Source organism: Falco peregrinus, chromosome 5 (genome assembly GCF_023634155.1).
Source record: "Falco peregrinus isolate bFalPer1 chromosome 5, bFalPer1.pri, whole genome shotgun sequence".
NCBI classification, from domain to species: Eukaryota; Metazoa; Chordata; class Aves; order Falconiformes; family Falconidae; genus Falco; species Falco peregrinus.
Genome location: NC_073725.1, coordinates 99511705 through 99533201, shown reverse-complemented (window position 1 = coordinate 99533201; position 21497 = coordinate 99511705). Strand labels below are relative to the sequence as shown.

The following is a 21497-nucleotide window of genomic DNA, read 5'->3' as shown; positions in this document are numbered from 1 at the left end:
TACACATACCCAGGAACATCTGCAACCCCCTGTCTTCTTTGGTGTGAGCTGAATGGAAGCATGACCTCCTGTTCCTTGCCATGAACCTTGAGTTCACACTCATATTTTACATGTTACAGGAAGCCACAGCTCACCCCAGGGGTGCTGCAAACAGAATCTCATAAGCCAGATGCAACACTGCTTCTTAAGGCACCTGAAGGAGCTGTATTCTTCATTCAAAAGCTTACATACTAGTAGCTTAAGGTCACTTCAGCTTTTGTAAAGAGTGGGACAAAACCAGGAATGCTTATAGGGCTGGGTTGTCAGCAGGGTAGCAGAGGGATTACAAGGAACCTGTGACTCTGCCTCTTTCTGCCTTTACTGGTAGTTTTTTTGTGTGTGAACAAGTGCCATACAACAGATTGAGGCTGGTATAAAGGCCTGGGACTGTGCAAGAGCACCCCGCTGAGCCTCAGCTGTGCTTGCAATTAGCAATAGGCATGAAATGATTATTGTTGTGGTGGCTGATGGCAATCTGAAGTGACAAGTTTTATGGGGGAAGTTGTAGTAGGGATGTTCAGCAAGTTTCTGCAAACCATTAATCGAAGGCTGCAGCACAGTTTAGTCAAAGCTATTTTATGTCATTCCAAAGGTCTCACAAGGATGCTGAAAGAATATTTTTCTGCTCTCAGTGCCTTGGAATGGAGTTTTTCTAGGTCAGGGATTCTTTACTGCCCTATTTAGTGTCAAAAATACCCATTTGCCTCAAATTAGCAGAAAGCTTGTAGTTAAGGGCTGGAGATTAGGCATACAAAATTACTCAGCAGGTGACTGCTGGGTGGATTTGGGGGTTGAGAAGTCTTTAAAACTGACTACAAGACATTATATACTTCTGACAAAAGAACATAGTAATCCTACCTGCTTGCTTTAACCACTGTTGTTTGTCTATTATTATGTGCTTTAATGCTCATAAGAGCAAAACTACTGGTGATACTACTCAATTACCATAGTAACTCTCCCCTATGACCTCTCATTTCAGTACTCGCTTTCCAACCAGAACCAATCCAAGCAGTGCAAATCTATTTAAAACTGTGACATACACTGCACAAGGAGGCTCTGAACGCTGGCTGGCTCCCTTCTCTTTGTCCCGGACATGGACTTGTTTCAAAATGCTGACAGGCAGCTTTGAAACGAACCCTTGAATCCAAGGTGTTTCAAAGGTGAGGGACTGGATGTCAGGCAGCGGCCTCTGCAGCATCCCTGCGCTGGCCAGCAAGGAGCGAGGGGACCACAGGGGTGGGAAGGGAGAGGGAAGCGAGCTGAATGCGAGTCTTATTTCCCAAAGGAAAACTGAACCTGCTTTCACGCAACAGCTCTCTCTCAAAAGTGACTCAATCAGCCAGGAAAGTAAAAAAAAAAAATTACCAGCTCTTTGTATCTGGTGTTCATGTCCCCGTCCAGTGGGCCAGGAGCTCAGCTGGTAGAAGCAACAGTGGGGCTGTGCCGATTCACAACTGCTGACAGTACCTGACAGCTGACAGAGCTGTGTCCATCCCCATCCTGGGCAGCTCTGAGATCAAATTCGGTATCTGGTGTTGTCACACACGTTCACAGCAGCCACCTCCGCTTGGCAGGTGCTGCCTCGGCAGGGAAGGTGGGGATGGGGATGCAGCCGCAGCAGCTCAGGAGCTTTCTGGGGACCAGCTCTACACACACAGCTGCCAGCGTTGCATGAAGACTTGCTCGGTGAGTGGGAGCAGGAGCTCTCCTGGTGCACGCCGCCTGCCCAAGGGACCGTGCTCCCGTGTTGGCTCACAGCGCACCCGGTACACACATGCAGCCAGGTGTGCACGCGAGGCTGGCTGCAGGCCTGCAACCGAAGCTCAGGCTGCTCGATGGCAGTCACGGAAGGATCGTTCTTCTGCCTGCAATCTTCTGTTGTCACCAAAGCATCCCTCTCTACCTTCCCTCAATGTTTCTTTCGCTGTTGATTGAGGCAGTCATTGCAATTACAGAACTTGGTAAAGACAGTAAGCGTGAAGCGTAGAGCCTCATGGCTACTGCAGTTTCCTACTCTTCTCTTTCAGAAAAAAAAAAAAAGAAAAAAAAAGAAAGAGCGATTTCCCAGCAAGCCTGAACATAGATGGCATCCACACAATCCCCGTTTTGAGCCTCCTCTGAAGGCCACCTCAGCTGGGATGCTGGATGCGGATGAGAGCAGTGGTGGGACCAGGCGTGCCTCTTGCCCTGCTCCCCACCAGCACTAGTGAGGTCTTGGTGGGGCTGCCAGAGCTGAGCCCTGGCCATTTCTCAGTCTGTGCTTTGGAAACCCAGGTTTTTTCTTGCTGCAGAAGATGTGCCACCCCCAGGCTGCCCCACAGCAAGGAGAGTGTGGGAAGAGCAGGGACAAGGCCTTGGTGACATAAGAGTGGCTGAAACTCTTAAGGCGCATGGTGGTGGCCCCAGAGGAGGATGTGACACAGCCGAGGTGGGCGAAGCCACAGTCCCTCAGGCGCACACATAGCTCCACTCCTCAGTGTCGATAAGGAGACAGGGACAGACCTTCTGCCACGCAACGGAGGAGGCGGCGTATCTCTCCCCTGCAAGCATACGTTCCCTGGATGGCAAGCGGAGACCTGCCCACGCAGCAATCCCCATCCCATGCGTTCATCAACTCTTCTTCCCACTACACAACAAAATCCATCCTCTGCACCGGGTACCACTCCATTGTGCCCTGCTTACGGGCTCCCCCTCCCCTGCTGCTCGCTGGGGGCCCAGCAGAGCCATCCACCGGCAGCTCAGCATTCCCAGCTCCAAAACCTCCTCCAGCACAGAGGGCCAAACCTGCAGTGGCGTCAGGGGCTCAGCCCCACAGGCAAAGAGCATCTGGCTCCCTCACGTCCTGGCCGCGGCCACGGGTGGCATCAATAACAACCCAGTGACTCTTTCGATTTACACCTGCCAAGGATTTGGTCCGTTCCCCCAAGCCGGGCAGGGGCCAGGGCTCAGGAGACTGAGTATTGCATCTCTGTGAGTGCTCAGATTTTCCAGAAGCGGAGAAATTGGTGTGGCATTGCCCACGTTATAGAAACGAAGTTTAGTGGCTGTGGATCTAAAAGCACACAGCTAACCAGAAAATAAGTAATGAGTTAATATCATAGGCATTGATCAGCTAGTCTTACAATTAATGCTTCCAATAAAAAAAAAAGCTCCCCCTTTTTATTCAACAGAATAAGAAATTAAACACTTGTGGGCTCATTCTAAAGAATGAATGAAATTGAATAAGCTACCTAGCACTTGAGATTCCCAGTGAGTGCTTGAATAGAGCAAACCTCCTGAGTTGAATGGATTGCCTTTTGGGACCAATTTGTCTCTTTTCACTCTTTATTCCTCCTTTTTTGCTGACAGATGTACAAAGGCGGAACTGCGCTGTGCAGCTTAGCTACATGCACCCACAGCAGCTGTCACTTTTGTCGAGCAAGTTAATCAAGCAAATGCCACCATATCCCACTTTCTATAAGGAACAACATGTTATAGACAGTAGTCTTGGGAGACGGGGAGGGAGGGAGAGAGACTTTATTTTAACTTTGAGTAGCTGGTATTTTTTTTCCCCCCTCTGTGTGTAAAAAAAAAAAAAAAAAAGAAGCAAAAAAGAAGCAGCCAAACCTGGTAGCACAAGCTGACACTTTTGTTTTCCCGTAGAACAAATATTTAATATGATTTTAACTCTAATTTGTACTAGAGGGAGAGCTGTCCGGTTTTAATTAAATTTAAAGGACTTAGGGGAACACAGTTAAAAAAGAAATGGAAGCTTTTTGTTTGCATTAACGCTTGTTGATAATAATATATCGATTGTCAATTGCTAAGCCCAAAAGATTAGTGTAGTAAATACTATTATCTGAATGCCACAAGTGAAGTGCTAGCTTCCCGTCCCTGCTTTTCCCTTTGTGAGGCGGTTTGAATCACTGGTTGTTATTTATACATTTTCTTTGATAAAACCAACTTGTGTGGCTGATTTTTTTTAAACCCCTGCCTCATTAAGTGCATAATAGCATTTACGTGCAGGCTTTCTGCTTTCTAGCCTTTCAAGCTTAAGCTTATATTCCTCTCTCACAACCATGTTTCAAAACTTGGGATGTTCACAAACAATTGGATACACACCAATATTGTATATATCAGATGCTCTCTCGCTATTGCCAAAGACTAGAATATAAGAGAACATTATCCGCAAAGAGTAAATAAATAGTTATCGTCCTGCTCCGCTGCTGCACGCCAAATAATAATGCCGCCTGATCATTAGGTAGCTTTTCTACTGCACGTAATTCTTTAAGTGTGTATAGTCTTGTTAGGCATGCAAAAGTCGACATAAAAAGTAGGTCTTTGGGTGTAGCGGCAAGGAGCACGCAACAGCAAACACCAAGGGGGCTCCAGGCAGCCCTCGGTTTACTATTAGAAAGGTGATTCCCCCCCTCCCCAAATTCACACACCTCAGAAAGTATCTTCTCTTTCAGAAAACACATCTATGTTTCAGTTAACAGATTGCAGTGTGCTAAGTTAACTTCTCTTCAGGTTTTTGGCTTGGTATGTTTGGAAGCAGAGTGCACAAATCGGAAGCATTGGGGATAGGTGAGCTTTTTGCCAAGCTCCGGACCCGGTGCTTGCACCTCACCCTTACGAGTGAACCCTCCATCAGCCGTGCTTGGCAGGGCTCTCATCTTCTGAATTAAACCTCTCCATTAAACCCTACATTAAATTCTAGAGATCTAGTAAAGTGCTAACAATTTAATAAAAATCCCCTGAAAATCCAGGGTCTTTTTTAAAAAATAAAATGTATGAATTTATTCTATCAAAGCCTCAGAAATCTGCCTGAAGTCTCCCAGGTCACACTTGCACTGAGCTATTACTGAAATAAACAGCTGCACTGTTTTTTTCCTGGGATTTTTTGTCTCACTATAACACTTATCACTGCAAGTACAGACAGTGTATTCTTCAACATCCACCCCAGCGCTTTTACTCTGTTCTGTATTTCTTCACTAGGAAATTTCCTTCACATTGACAACGTAGCTATACAAGGAAGTTACGAAGTCAAAGGGGCTCGATATTAAAATAATTTGTATTATTATTTAATATAGTCACGGTACCAGGGTTGCCTAATAGGGTTAAGCTGCTAGCCAGAGCGACTCATCATCTGTCTAGGATGCAAATGGCATCAGAATTACATTATCCTTCCCCCCCCACCCCCCCAGCCCTTCCCTTCCCAAAAATAAACCACAAAAAAACCCACTTTGATTCGCATAAGTGCTCTGCCTTCAAACCGGGAAGGAAATTCAGGATGAAAGCTGAAGCGCAGACCCAGGCACATAGAAGTGCCGCACGCTTTTTGCAGTACATATGGTACCTGAGATCACCCACTGTTTGGGGATCGCAGCAACAGGGTGCACTCAGGCTGGCACCTCACCATTAATTGGCTTGAAGTTGGACCCGACGGGGCTCGGCAGGTCGGTGCCGCGGGTGTTAATGGGCGGCAGGCGCGGGACCCCTTGGGGGTACGCTTTCTGCCTGTGCTGCTGGGACTGCACAAACTCCCCGCTCGCCAAATAGGCACAACCCATCCTGCACGCTCCTCGCGGCAAATTTCTCTCTACTCTTAACCCAAAATAATTTTTATTCCTTTTCAGGGAGGAAAAGGAGGATCAACATCTTTTGTGTCAGTGGGGCCAAGGTCCCCACTAAATAAACATTCCTCGAGAAGATCATCTCTAACACTCTGTGCGCTCAGTGCTGCACAAAACCAGTTAACAGGTTTGCGTACGCGGCTTTGCAGGCAATCCCTACACTTTCATCACACAAGCAAAGGGTTCCCACAGCAGGTACACAGCCAGAAAGGATCTGCAGACCGTACTGCTCCTTTACCGGAGGAACAGCTCTGCTGCTGGGGATAGGATGTCTTGTACTTAGTCAGGTGTTCCCAAGCCGTACGCCAGGGTGCTGTACTCCGCTAGCCAGATGCCAAAGTCTCTGCCTAGCCAAGAGCCACATATTCACATCCCTGGCAGAGGTGATGGGCCACAGGCAGGACATGCCGATAACTCCCTGAACTTCCTCCCCTGGGGAGGATCTCATTGAAAGAGCTACTGCAGTGATGGCTCAGCTCCTACAGCCGGGGATGCCCCGGCCTCAGCACCCTGGGGTTTGCTGTGAGCAAATGCCTCTGTCAGCCCACATGCTGATCACCTCTGAATAAAGCCCAGCCACACGCTGCTACACCTGCTCTGAGGAGGACAAACCCCTCAAGCCACATGCTGGTCAGGGTTGGATGGAGGGCAGTGGGCAGAGAACGCTGTGAGGGAGACCTGTGTGGAAACAGGTGTTTATCTGCGGTGGGGAGCTGGGGCGCCGTGGTAGCCCACGTTTACAGTGGTCCAGGAAGGAAGCCCGCTGACAGCCCCAGCAGCACCTCTAACTTCTCTCATCCACAACGCCCTCAAACCAGGGACACCCCACACTTAAACCTGTATGTCCGCAGGCTGACAGCCCCAGCGGTGCTTCCTTTCCTCTCCAAGACAGGACAGTCCCCATCCTCGGGGACCGCATTATGCATCTGCAGAAAACACCACCTTCCAGGTAACAAGTAAAGCCTGTCCTGGCTATGTGCATCCCTGAGCTGAAAGATGCAGCAAGAGCTGGAGCTCGTCACGGGGTCCTGGGTGCACCGTCAGGCTGCTCTGGGTGCAGGGGCCTCTTTCCCTTTGCTGTAGATACAGCTCAGCAAAGTGCACAGCGCTTGCTGTGAACTGTCAAATAAAACCCAAAAAACCCTGCTGCTCTGCAGGATTTTGCAGACGTCAGTTTTCCTAAATGAAAGAGCTTCTGCATAAAAACATATAAAGGCACACACACACACAAAACCACTTCTGTATGGATGCTTGTTCTCAAATACTTTTTTTTAACCTATAAAATATTCTCTGCTTATTTCCAGTTTTCAAAAAAGAAATGAAGTTGACATGTTAAAATCTGAGTTTCTATATAAAGCAGCTTAGTAAAGCACAATATCCACACAATGTGCTGCTATTTTCCTGTCCTAGTTCCAGGGCCCTGTTAGTGCAAGGCAGCGATGGTATAACTGGATGCAAAGTTGCTCAATAAGATGCAATACAGTAATGCATGCTATGGAATGCTTTAGTTACACTTGTTACCAGATTGAATGGAAAGCTGTCATGAAGCGGGACTCCATAAACCTTAGCTGGCTCTTTTATAGCCTGCAAATTCCAAAAAAACAGCTAGAGGCTGCCTGGGTATCTTGGTCCTGAGCACAGGAGGGAGCAGCTCCCCGGCATCACTCCTGGGGTTACACATTGGAGGCAAGGCACTGCCTGCCCGAGTCCTGCTAAGCATTTTTGAATGCTGATATCATACATCCAGGGCGAGGTTTAAAGGAGCACTGAGAAAGGAAAGAGCTGCAGATCAAGAGAAATGAAGTGACCTGGGACAGCTAATCTCACATGCACTGCTGGCTGGCGCGGGCAACGGCCGCGATTGTGTGGGGCTGCATTGCAGGGGAAGTAAAGGAAAAGAGGGATTGAAGGCGCTGCTGGAAATCAGACAATTCATCATTGTCCGCGCAGGGGCCGTTGGCTCACCCCTGTGCGCACCGTGGGTTCCTTTGGGCAAAGGCCCTTTGCGCAGCCTGGAGGGAGGAAGCAAAGCCCCCGGCAGCGGGGGGCTTGGCCCCACGGCAGCCGTGCCCCGGCAGGCTGGGGGGTCACCCGCACATCTGCATGCCCTGGGACATCCCGGCCCTTCCCACGCTCCTCGCACCCCCAGGCTCAGCTGGCAGCCCCATGGGCTGGGGTTCACCGGGAACACCAGCACCTTCAGGCTTTCCTTCCTGACGACCACAAGACTGGAGCTCCAATTAGCTAAAGGCTCTTCAATGAAGCTGGAAGGCAGCTTCAGAGCGCGCCGCGTAACTCGTACGCAGTTACAAATGTGCACAGACAGCTCCCAGTCAGGGAGCAGAGAGGCTGCTCCGAGGAAGGCGCTCCCTGCATCGAGGATGCCTTGCTGCCTGCAGTACGGCACGATGGCACCTCTCCCCCAGCACCCACCCCGGCTGCTCACGTCTACCAGGAAACAAATGATCTTTCACTCAGTGCCGGCCCTAAACCAAAAATCTCCGACGCTCAAAAGCACTGTGCGGATGATGTTAGCAAGCCTATGCTGACCTTAACGTAACGGAGCAATCAGTCTGCCTTCTTAGAATGATTAATGGAAAATCTCCTCTGGAAAAGAAAACAAATTAACTGTCTTCAACCAAATGTCTACTGGAACATGAAAAGCTGTTCCGATAAAGACATTTAGGAGGAGAAAAAACCCCTTACGAGCATGTAAAATCCAGTGACAAATCTAGGACTTATTTTATTAAGACTTTCCCTAAAATAAATTAAATGGAGTCTACTTAAATGAGCACTTCAGGAAAGAAGCCTTGCTAAGGGGAACGCAGGAGAGGCGGGAGGCCACGCGCCAGTGCATGCTTGCTGCCGTGTGAAGCTCACGTACGGCGTGTAAAAGCACGGGGGCTGGTCTGAGCGCTACGCCCCGCTCCCGTGTGCCTCCGAGAGGGCCCGGGGAAGGACAAGAGGCTGCAGAAGGACAGTGCACGCTGCACCCCCTCAGGACAAATAGGATGCGACCCTTCCTAGAAGATATACGGACAACTGCGATCACAATTTCTTTATTTTTTTTTCCCAGCAAAGGCCCCTGCAGCGGGGCTGACTGCAGGTGCGGGTCCGGGTCCTGCCAAGCCAGCCGAAGGCTGCGGCAGCCTCTGCAGCAAAAGCTGCACTGCTCCGGCTCCTCCAAAGATGCACGGGGAGGAAAAAAGCAAGCTGCACCTCCTGGAGCTCAGGCTGCCTAATTGTCTTCATTTCACAACTCACTCAGGAAGGGGGGGGAGGGAAGCAAAAAACAACCCAGAAGAAATAGCTCAGTGGAGGCCATATCAGGATGGGAGTGGGAGAGAGTTAGTGCCCTAATGAGCAGTCTAGCTGCGTAGGAGGGAAACAGGTTGTTGTCTGTCTAAGAGAAAGTGGTGAGTGCGGCTGCAAGCAGATATTAGATGGGGGCCCGGCGCGCAGCCTGATATCCGTTCTTCCCCTGATCCTGCAACCCGTCCTCCTGTGAGTAATTCTAACTCACAGTGAGTAGCTCCACTGACTCACGACCAGGCTTTTGGGTTCAAGGAGGGGAAAGAGAAGGGAGGGTGAGGAGGGTTCTCTTTTGGCATTTGGTTGTGCCGTGCAAGGCTTACGCTCTAGCAAGAAATGCCGTGATCCTGCAAGCATGCCTTGAAGGAGCTGCCAAAATTCAAGTGGGTAACCCCACTGAAGGTGAAAGCTTTGCTTTTAAAAATAACCTAATGCCTAAGCATCTGCAGAGGACTTGCTGAATTAACTGATCTAGCTGTCAATCTGCGTTTTGTAATTTTTCCATATACGCAGGTGTGAGATCAGGCTCCAAATCAGTAGGTACTGAAACACACGCTGAGCTGCCCATAGACCCTCCAGTAAACCAGCGAGAAGCACTCAGTCAGGTTCCTGGAAATTTGTAGAAGGATTTTGCTGTGTATGAGACTTACACGGTGCCCTGCGTCCTTATTACTCAAGATCTCTGATACTGAGAAGTCAGTTACCAGTAAGGGCAGCCACTTTTGGAAATAGGAGGACAGTCCTGAGCCGTGTCCTTGGGCCCAGCACTCCTGCTGGGGACAGGAAACAAAAATCCACCAGCTGCAACATCAGCCTTGGGATATTGCTTGGGCTTCCTAAAAACCCACCTGAACCGAGCTGGAGGGATGGGACCCGGCACTAGAGCCCCAGCTGAGGGCTTGTGCCTGCCAAGGGTGGTGGGAAGGAGATGCTGGCTCCTCTAACGGCTGAGCCATGGCTTCTCCTTTGCTGCTGGGAGAGGACCTGGAGTGAATGTCCCTCTGCGCTGAGGACAGCACAGGGCACAGCAACCCCCCAGCCTCCCCATCGCCCTCCCTGCTGCGCCCTGCCGAGCCCACCCTGCCATCAAGACAAAAGCCCACCACCGTCCGGCAGAGGTGAAGGGGCTCGCTTTCTCATTTCAGGAGAAGATACCCCGCCTGGTATCCCAGCTGTGACATCGAGCTTCGAGGAAGCCGAACGTACACAGCGACAGTGAAGTGGTAAAACTGCCTTCTGCAAAACTCGCCGCGGCTGCTGCCACCTCTGCGGGCTGTATCACTGCGTGATTAAGTTCTTACCAGACCTTTTGGTAAAGGCAACCTTCCTGATCTGATAACTGCCAAGGACAAGCCAAATACGCAGGGTCAATCTATGCACGTTTAATCCCCAGAAGGCAGATTAAGTGTATAATTGACCCATATAATCCATGTATCATCTCCAGTGAAATGTTTTCTATGTCCGGTTTAGGCAGACATGAGGCCCATAAGAAAGCGATCAGAGACACAGTATTACCATCGCAGTGGATTTCATCAAAGTTGGAGATGGCTTTTTAATCACTGATCTCAGAGACTGCTAGATTTAAGCAGATGAACTAGCACTAAGCACATCTGGTTTAATCCTTATCTTCTACTCAGGCTGGTGTCTTCAAGAAGTACAAGGAGGAAAAAAATAAATTAATTTTTTTTTAGGTCCTAGCAATCTTAGGAGCTTCTCTTGGTGTTTTGATCTCTCATATCAAAAGCATGTTTTTGTTTTTTTTTCAGTAAGATATTGAATTAATCATCAGAGAGAAAAATGCCATCTGCGCTATTTAGGGACTGCATCAGGATGCTGGAATTCGCAGGATCTCGAGGAGCTCACTTGACGTTCAGTGGCCTTTTGTGTACGTGCTACTCGCCTGTGGCTGGGGAGGAAACATTCTCGCTATGTTTTACATTAGTGTTTACCAATTTATGAGGAAGAAAGGTTGGCATTCACACTACCTACTAGTCAATCATAGGCTTTCTGGATCGCATACATTCTGACGGGTTGAAACCTATACTGCAAGTATCTAAGGGTGTGCGTGAAGATATACACACGTACACACATGTATAAATAACTTCCACTGAGGGGCACAACCCTCACAAGTAAAACTCCCACTGCCTTCAGACAAAATTGCGGATGTATAAACTCTGATCCTATGTGTCCCAAGCCACTGGGGACCTGAATTTTGCAGGATTGGTCTGAAGACTCGGGATCATTCTGAAGATATTTTCCCATGTTTAAGATACACCCGCCTGCCCCTGCCTCATCATCCCTATAAACAGTCACATTCCACATGTCAATTCTGCCCACTTTCTGGCCAAAAAGTGATAAAACCTTACTGTCTACCAGGCACTACACAGAGTTTGCGATCCTTCTGCCTTGTGTGCAAAGCACCACAGCTGTTCAAATCCCAAAGCACTCTGCCACACGCAGGAGCACAGGGAGTGGATGCTCCCATGCCATTCTGAAGCTCTTCTGTTACCACTGCTCTCTACCAACGGGCCTTATTACAGTGTTTTAGCTTTAAATGTTACCAAATCAGTGAGCCAGGCCAAGTAAATAAGTCATGTTACTCTGCAGTAAACAGCACTGCCAAAAAGCTAGTTAGGTTTTGATTACCAGCAGAACTCCACAATCAATCTGTTCACTCAATGATCCCAAGAATACAGATTTTTAAAATTAAGATGAATCTATTTCGGGGTGGGGTGGAGCGGTGGAAACCTGTGACTAATTTTCAGAATTAAGAGGATTAACACACAGACCACACAGAAATACTACAGTAATCTTCCACAAACACCCGTATCTCCCAAAAAGCATAGCCCTGTTCTGGAGGTGTGAGCAGGACACGCAATGCAAGGGAAGAGGGGTGGTTTCTGAGCTAAGAAATCATGGTAAATGCAAAAAAAAGACAAATTAACACAGCTTCTGTTGGGAGATGGCCTAACACACTCTGCAGCCTCTGCTCCTGGGAGGAAACAAAAAGGAAACGAATGGGAATGCTGGGCAGGACTATGGAGAAACAAGGAATTAGGATTAGGAACAGCCCAGGAGCTGCAAACCTCATGGAACATGCAACAGGCAACCTTGCACTGTGTGCCTCTCTCCTGCATCACTCACGGCTGCACAGACGGGAGATTTAGCCCTATATTGTGGGAGTTTCTATCACAATCCCACTGAGAGCAGAGGAACTGCCTGCCGGCAGGTTTAAGCTGTTTACCTGCCACTGCTGCACGTATTACCGGACAATATCCTAAAACTGGACTAAGCTTTTGGCTGCAGCAAGCCAGCATCGCCACACTAAGCCAGCAGAGGAGCTGGCCTTGAAAGTGTTAATAATCTCATTGCCTGGAGAAACTCTGCAGCTAAGAGGATTGCTCCTCTGTTGTGCTGGGGGAAGCGAGAACAAAATCAGGTCCAAGTCTAACTCAGCATCACAAATACCATTTTTGATTATTCCTCCTCTCTTTCCTATTAAAAAGGTAGCTAGCACCTAAAAATGTCCTTGGAAAATATGAGCACAGGTGCAGAGACCAAAGAAGCTTAAAGACCCCGTGGCCACGCTGCTTTGCTGCATTAGGTGAGGGCAGCAAAGGGCTGTGGCTGAGCTCAGGACAACAGAGTTAAGCATTTGCTCCCATCCTTACCGAAACGTAGGTGAACACAGCACTGATTTAAATGGGGTCTGCACCCAGGTGACCCCCATGTACTCATAAACCCTGCTGCTGCCCCACTGGCAGCACCTCAGCCGTGCTAGGAGCTGACCTCAGGCGCAATCAGCTTCCTCAGCTGCACCCTGGCAAAGACAATACACAACCGCTTGAAAGAGAATTCCAGTTTTTGGGTGGCTCGGGCTCAGCATATCCCCTCCCCCTCCCCCTTGTGAACGAAGGGGTCTGCAGCTCGCCCCGCTCGCAGGCGCACACTCACGTACATGGAACATGTGTGAAGATGCCAGCAGCACTGGGTCCCAAAACCATCCTGCCGGCATGGGGAATGGGAACGAACAGGAACAGGAATGGGAACAGGAATGGGAACAGGAATGGGAACAGGAATGGGAACAGGAATGGGAACAGGAACAGCTCCCACATGCTGCGGCTCCCACCTGCAGCCAGAGTGGGTCAAAACAGGCAATGCAATGTAAAAACCCTACTCCTGATTATTTTACATCACATTGACCAAGGAGACTTGAGGAAAGCAGGGAGGGAAAGAAAGGTTTTGCACTTTTTGCCTTCCACCAAGGTAGCTGCTCTTTTTTTCAGTCAACTGCTAATTTGCTTAAAATATAGCTTGGTGAAACTAAGTATGAGTGGATCAAACCGAAATCAATATTTGTGCTAATTACAGCCTTTTGAAAATTGGAAATAATGGCCCAAAGGGTACAAACAGACCAACTGTGAATCATAGGGAAAGGATGAGGGAAAAGGCAGTGTGGGCATTGAAAAGAACAGTCCAGATGAGCTCTGGAAATCTAACTGCTCATGGAATAAATTTCAACACAAACGAGCAATGCACTCGCAGGCCCGCTGCAGATGGAAGCGACAGTCTTTTGTTTTATGTTTTGTTTTTTCTCCCCATGCCTGCTTGATGGGTGATTTGCGTCTGGTGCTCTGCGTTGCAAACTCTCCCCGGAGCGAGCACGCGCGGCGCCCAGAGGAGGCACTGCTGTGCTCCGTGCATGAATGAGGCATTCTCAGTGGATATGGGTCATGCTAGTAGATGTACACAGTAAGATTATTTGACTCTAATTCATGCCACTTGATATAATGTGATAAAACATTTGACATGAGAGATAAGTTCCATTTTAATCCGATAAAGTACGGGGGAAAGAAAGAGCAGGAGTTGTAAAGGAGGAAGAGGTTTCTAAGGGACAGGTAATGCGCAGAAAGAGAGGTTATCGAGTGAGGGAGGAGGTTGGTTGGGAAAAAAAGCAGCTTTCCCTGCACACTGAGGAAGCAAAGGAGCGAGTAAAGAAAGCAAGGAAGGTTGTTACAGTTCCAGAGCCAGGAGACTGAGAAATGGCACTGCTGAGAGATGAAAAGAAGGAAAAGTAGGAACAGAAGCTGCTTCAAACAGAAATCGATATATGGACAAATACCCTAAAGAAGACTGAAACACTAATGCTACAGGCTGGCTGTCAACAGAAAACCTTCGCTATAGAACAGCTACGAGGACAGAAAGGCTGTAACGCAACACGAGCAACAGAAACAGAGATACCGGTTAACATGCATCCAAATCCAAAACAAACGGGCATCACAGGTCACTGATCTCTTACAGTCCAATGAATTTATCTTGTGCAACAGAAAAATAGCTCTGAACATCTGGGTCAGTTCCTACCATGCCATCGTCATCAAGGAGACCACATCTCAACTTTACCTTTGGTGTCAGACACCACAAACGTGGTCCTCCTGAAATATGAAAGTCCATTCCTAATCAGCTTTGTTTTGGTTAGCTTTCAAAATTAAAATTAAAATTTAATATGCCTAATTCGCTGCCAGTTTTGGAGTGCTTGTCAATGTAACACACTGCAAAACGTGCAGAAGAGATGGCCCTTAGCAAACGCATCTGCCAAAAACCCAGCTTAAATTTCCACGGTGAGAACGATGACTAAGATGTTCTGTTACAGAGAGATTTTCCACAAGCTTAAACATAGTAAAAGGGGTCTCTTAGAAGATGCTGTTCCCTTAAAATCCACGCACAGACAGACCAAGACACAGTAGACTAGAGTAGAGATTTAAAGCAGGCAGAGAGCAGATACGAGCCTTAGTCAGAAAGAAAGGAAAGATTTATTTATTTTTTAAAGCTATAACCAATAAATTTTCTCAAAATGTGACTTATCCTCCTGTCTTATTTTGTCACATTTTGGGTCTCTCCTGCTTGGTGTCCAAGGAGGAGAAGGCATTTACTTACATCAAATAACCTTTCTATATACATCTCCTCATTGACCTTATCACGCAGGACATCCTGAGAGTGGCGGACAAATGTCACATAGGCATCAGCAACATCCATCCCCGGCTTCTGCATGGAGGAGAGAAGAAGAAAGAGAGAAAAAAACCCATGAATTGCAGCACAGGAGGCAGCTCCACTGTGTAGCCTCGTCGTTGCTTTTCCTTCTCCTCCATCTCCTGCTCTCCTCCTGCAGTTCGCCCTTTCCTTACCTGATGGACACCGAGTCCCACAGCTTTGTGCCCTGTGCCCAGCAAAATACTGCGTGCGGCACACGATCAAGCAAAGACACTTGCTCTTCTCTTCTTTTGCCTACAGCAAAGCCAGTCAGAGGTATAAAGCTCTTCCTCCACGTACTGGCACCGGGAAGGTGCCTTGCTACCTTTGGTGCCGTTGACCTAGTGAGTGAACCAGCAAGCCAGGCTGGGGGTTTGTTGTTTTCTTGGGTCATCTTCTCTCTGCAAGCCCTCTGGTTTCTGAAGGTAGAAAGCTAACAGCCAGAGCTGGGCTCCTGGTGATTCTTCTACGCTGTGAGGATGTGTGCGGTAAGCAGCTGGCATTGCAGGAGGCATCCTAAAATTGCCTTTCTTTTTCTGTTCAGACCCCTGACTTTAGCTCACATTTAGTGCTGCTCTTAAGAATAAATTGAGTAAACAGTAAGTCAGGGAGTGTACATCTACGGGAATGTTTAAGCCTCTGCTAACGTGCAGGGATCCTGCCTGTGCTGTCACCTCTCCACAGCTCTCTGCAGAATTGAACCAATTTTAAACAGTAACCTACAAGGGTGCAAGATTTTGGGGATAACAGCATTTCTTTAAAGAAAATGGGAACTGAAGCAGGTGGATGGGAAAATACTTTTTTTTTTTTTAAAAAAAAAATAATTCCTGTTTAGGTTCACATTGCTTGATATATTGGAATCAAACTTACCTCAAAGGAAACCCATTAAAATACTGTAACGCGAGTCATTACAAGAGCTGCCACACAATCTTAAATTTCCATGGCACATTGTAAGTTTGTTAATAACTAGTGTCATTAGTTTCCATTACTGTGATTTACCTCAGATCACAGAGTATCATTTCTCTGCAAGATACGATTGTCAGCCGCTGTAAATTGAAGTTAGTTAACACATCTGTGTAATTTCCAGGGTGAAAATGAGGACAGTTTGGAAAGCAGTAGGAAGGGAGTTTTTTAATACAAAGCAAACAATTATCAAGCAAAGGGCCAGTGCTTGGCCCTTGGGAAGCCAGTAACATTTCTTAACACCTACTGCAACAATGACAAGGTATTAATTTGAAAAACAATGAGGACAACACAAATGTGGCAGTAGTCAAGTGTTACACTTTCAAGCAATTTTCAGTATGCCGATCGTGCCCATTTCAAGGTGGCATTAAATGGATTGGTTTGTACCCAGACGATTGCAATGGGGTTTGCGGAATTAGATTTAACCAATGGTTTTCTGTTCAACACCAGGATTTCCTCTCTGTCCCCTAGTCAAACAGGTTTTTCCTTCTCCTTCCCCCAGAAAGGCAGTGGCTCACGGACCGTGGGGTGGCCTCCCACAAAGGTCTGGGAGCTGAGTGGAGCTGGTGACTGACCATTAAAAATGCCGAGGCTGCCGAGGAAGCCGTTGTAGCGTGGCTTTGTTTCTGGGGGAGGTGGGGAAACAACTGAAAAATAACCCAGATGAATGATTCCTGCTCTGTTTTACACAAAGAACCGGAGCACGTGGCTGGCTCCGAGGATGGGAGCAGACCCTCTTCTCCTGCTATGGACCTCCCAAGGGTGTCCCAGGTACAATGCTTTTGGAAAGCTCGAAAGGGTTATATAGCATCTTACTGAGACCACTTCCCTGGAGATGCTTTATTTCCCAGGAAGGCAGATGCCTCAAAGGCCACGCTTTTCCCACAGATAAATGTTAATAATTATTAACTTAATTATTAGTGTTAATTATACTGTTGTGTGCTCAAATTCCTGATGACTAAGTATTTAAGATGCACTCAAAGAAACAGGAATTTCAATGGAAAGATGTCAGCATTTTCTAGGGCCAGAACTGAATTCTGAGTCTCTCTTCCTAATGTTCTCAATATCTTGTTTCTATTACTCCAAGACATCAGGATGCCAGTCTGTGCATTGGGATATTCCAAATCAAGCAAGACCTCTTAGCGTTCAAGAGTTTGTCATTTCCATGCTGGGCTCAAAATATGGTAATTTTGTAGGCAAGGTTTATCTTGGGCTAAAAGAATGGAAACACCGAATGCAAATAATGTGGTCCAAGATGTCTTGATAAATTTATCATGTTGTCATGTGAGATCATGCAGAGCAATCGTATCCACATTAAATATACATATATACATTATACATGCAGGTCATCAAACCCAACTGAGTTATTCTTGATTTACACTGCCCAGTCTAACTGGAACTGGTGTGGTATATTAAGATCTACCCTTTTGTTCATTTGTAATTGCTCAGGTTCTTTTTGCCTGTAGATGTTACAGTAACCCCTCACTCCAGCCAATATTCATGTATTACAGTTCAATTTAAATGTAAATTTCTGGCAAGTTAAGTGCTCTGTCTAAGAGTGTTAAGGGTTCTTTTCCTTATGAATCAAGGTCTAATTAGAGGAGGCGATGTACAGTTTTCCTATACCAATTACAGAAAAATGGAAAAAAATTATTTTCATTAACAATTTCCCAAACACATGTTGCTAGCTCATCACCATTTCCCCAAAGTAATAAAAAAGTCATTTTCCGAAAGAGTAAAATAAACCAACAATTAGAAGAACAAAAATAAAATAGATTAGCTAATGTGTTAGATGTGTGTTGGCTCAGTTCTAACATGTCTGGACCTTTTTGTTTGGAAATTATACTGTATTTGTACAAGTCCAAATGAAGAATTAACAGAATGCACTGCTCCCTTTTTTTTTTTTTTTAAAAATGTGATTCAAGCCAATTGCATAAATATGGTACCTTTTTGACACCATCTGCAAATTACTGCCTAAACAGCCTCGTAGGTCTCCGTAAGAGGGTAACTGCTCATTATTAACATCATGGAGATACTCTTTCCAGTTCAAATGTTAGAATTGTGAAGGCCCATGGTTCAATCTTGGCTGTTAATGCATAACGTGGGTTGCTACACATGCCATAAACCAAAGCATGATGCAAATTACTATGACAGAAGTTGTTTAAATTGTGCTTACGGGTACATCCACGTATTTGGAAGCAGCCTTCACCTGTAAAAGGAACAAGAAGAGAGTTTACACCGTCAGTATGTTTTCAGGTCTTTGCTTTTTCTTTAAACACTTGCAAGACCCTCTCCAGCCAAGACTTGGGACAACATAATGCTGAGCGGGGGAAAATGCGTGATACAAACTACATTTCCTCTCTAAAAGAATAGGCAAGGGTGGTATTTTTGTTGTTGTTTTTTTGGAGAGGTAACTTTACTGCTGCTAAAGCTCTAATAGCAACAGATGATAGTGTGGGAGTTGTGCTTCTCCCTCTTCTACTTCAGTGAGCGGGGGAAGACGGGGTTCGTAAGTAGACATCGTTATTTTCTTTGGAGTCCTCCTTCTCTGCCCGATGCCACGTGTCTCCAAAGGCAGTGCGTGTCTCTCCTGTCAGGAGCTGCATCCCGGGAGCCAAGGGAGCTCCCTGGGCAGTGGGGGCACAATAGCACTGCAAGCCTGGCAGGCACCTGCACCAAGGTGGCCACAAGAAAGCACCCGGAGGACCCTAATTTTGCCCCCTGCCTACAGAACCACTCATGGCGCGCTTCCCCTGGATTTGCAGGTTGCAGCCTGGGACATTATTTTCCCCTGTTTTCCTGGCCCTGATGCCGGCAGGAGCTCACAGACGGTGTCGGGGCAGCATGCTCACACCGTGCGACTGGAAGTGCCCCAATGCTTTCCTGCTTCCCAGACTCCAAACAGCTACATTAGTTTCCTACTATTTCTTCCCTCCTTTTAAAAGCTGTTATTTGATGGAGGTATTGGGGGGGTGGACAGCACACTTCGTGGTGTCCTCATAAGCTGGCGGGGGCTGTGAGACCCCAGATTTACTTTGTCTCCCGTTTGCCACACGGCAGGGTGGCCCCCAACATCAGGGCCAACTTCTCCAACTGAGCAGTGCCCAGCTGGCCAGAGAGACCTTTTTCCCACTGTAGCATAAGGCACTGTGTCTAGAAAGAGTACGGCTGGGATTTTCCACAACGCTTCTGCTTTTAATTAGGGTAAGCGTTGCCGGCCATCTTTGTTTGGGTGTAAAAGCTCACCTGCTTTTAAATATTTCTAAAGCTACCATTAAAACAGCCTAAATATAACACGCACACAGTTGCATCTTGGGATGAATAAATTATGTGTCCCGAATGAGAGAATGAATGTATGTGTGAGACAGAATGTGAGAGTGGGTGGAAGCACTCATATGGTGTGTGTGGGGGGTGCATAATTAAGCACAATGAGGCGATACAAAAGACCAGACTGGTGCTAATTGCCGAGGTGAACGCTGCAAGTATTGGCAGCGCCCGGGCTGCCGAGCCAGGGGGCAAGCACAGAGGGAAGGGCAGGAGGAGGGTGCCCAGTGCCTGCCGCCGCGGTGCGAGCCGGGCTCTGGCTGTCGGAGGGGGTGGAGGGGGACGGGGCAGGTCCCAGCACACGAGTTTATGAAGGAGGTGGCAAAATCAGCGCCAAGCCCTGGCTCCCAGCGAAGGGCAAACACTTGTCTCTCCACCAGGTATCCCCGTTTCCAGCCAGCCGTCTGGGCACCTCGCCTTTTCACTGCATTTATCCTCACAACTTTCTCGGGAGGTAGCAAAGCGCTATCCCTTGCTCCTGCCGAACGGGAGCGGAGGAGCCCCAGCCTCCACGCGTGAAGGCGGCTGGAGCCCGGCCAACAGCTGCAGCTCCGGAGGAGCAGGCAGTCGCGGCATACCCACGCCGGTGTGGAGCAGCCGCAGGCAGGGCTGCCCAAGCTAGCTCCCAGCGAGCTCTTTTTCTGAGCAGCAGAGCTAAACAACCAGGAGAAAAGCTCGGAAAATGATGCGGCTTGACAGCCTGCAGGATTCAAGCTGGGGTCCACGCTCGGGGCAGCACCATGCCACGCACCTGTACTACCTTCAGTCATGACACAGGGCATGAAGGAATGCAGCAGCAGCCCAGGAAACCTGCAAGCTGAGCGTGGATTTAGCACTTTTAGGTCCAGCTTAGCCCCACCATCTCAAACCACTTTCCAAAGCCAAGAGGTGACACGAATAAGGCAGCTTCCTGCGATCTCCTCCCTCCACCCACAAAAAAACGGAGCTGCTTCTCCTGCCCACTCCCCTTTAATCAGAATAATTACTTGTTTTTCTTTAAACTCAGATTTGGCTACATTTAGTGAAATTTCCAAACTGCCAGATGTTGTGTGATTTTTGCTAGGCTGCCGTTTTTCACAAAGTATGTGACTTTGCCATGAAACGTCTCAGTTTACCATACAAATCTTGCGCAGAACAAAAATAAGATCCTTTTACTTCTGTCTCCCTTGGGTAATATACAGTCTTTAGTTTTAATTACCGTAGGTGTAATTCTCCGCCTACAGAGGCCATCCAGATTAAAGGGAATTTTAGCAGCTGTCATTCCTGTGACTCAGTGGATCTGCACATGTAGACGCCCAGCCAAGGCCTGGGCTGCTGCTGCTGAGATGCACTTAAATGTAGCAACAAACAGAAAAGAGAAAAAAAAAAAAAAAGTCTGGCCAAATTTAGAAGGGTGTTTCCCTTTCAAAGTGCTCTGCAAGGAGAAGTGGCTAGTGAGAATTTATTAGGACAACAGATGCATTAATTTTATCTTGAATTTCGAGGCAAGAATTGGAAATGAGGATATCCTACTAGGTGATAAAACTGTCTGTCACAAGACCCCCGATTACATGTCACTTGCAGAGCGCCTGGAAAACACGCGATGAAAGAAGTCGGTGGAAGGGGGTGGGAGACTAATGCTTTCTAGAGCTCGGCGGCTTGGACCATCACACTTTGTTGTATTTGTTCAGACAGGGAAAACGTGGGAGGTGGTGCAAGCATGCTGTAACAAGAGAGAGTCTCTCTATTTATCGTTGTGAAGATTAAACACAGCAAGTCACATTACTACTGCAGGCAAGGGAGACTTTTTAAGCCCAGTGCCGAAGGGGTCGGGGCTGTTCCTCAGCCTCCTCTTGTGGCTGGTGCTGCCCAGTGGCTCCCAGCAAACAAGCGGGCCAAGGCAAGAGACCTGCCTTGCCTGGAAAGGAGCAATCCTGCTCCTCTGCAGCGTGCCCAGGCTCCTTGCTGGGGGTGAGGGCTTGGCACCTTCCTGGGGACTTGCACACACCACACACAGTAACTATTCGGATGCACATCTCTTCCCGGCTGGAAGCTCAGGAAACCAAAGCTACAGGGCCAGGTTCAAAGGCTGTGGGGCGGTCAGAGCAGGACAGACTGCTTTGCTGCTGCTGGGGCAGTTAATTGTCAGTAAGTGTCCGAGCAGCAGCAGAGTGAGGATGCTTGAACCCCACGGACCTCCGTGCTGCCTCCTCACAGGCACCCAGAGCCCAGGCGTGG

At 47.9% G+C, this 21497-nt stretch overlaps 1 protein-coding gene across 16 annotated transcripts in view; it reads right to left on the bottom strand.

Annotated features, from left to right (window-relative positions):
- Window positions 1-21497, bottom strand: part of CADPS (calcium dependent secretion activator) — a 220801-nt gene that overhangs the window by 7448 nt on the left and 191856 nt on the right. For all 16 annotated transcript variants that reach the window (XM_055804351.1, XM_055804350.1, XM_055804353.1 and 13 more), the window contains 2 exons: window positions 18133-18165; window positions 14901-15008 (listed from right to left, as the gene is read on the bottom strand). In XM_055804351.1, the coding sequence (XP_055660326.1) occupies window positions 14901-15008; window positions 18133-18165 (141 nt within the window). The remainder of the gene's footprint in view (window positions 1-14900; window positions 15009-18132; window positions 18166-21497) is intronic.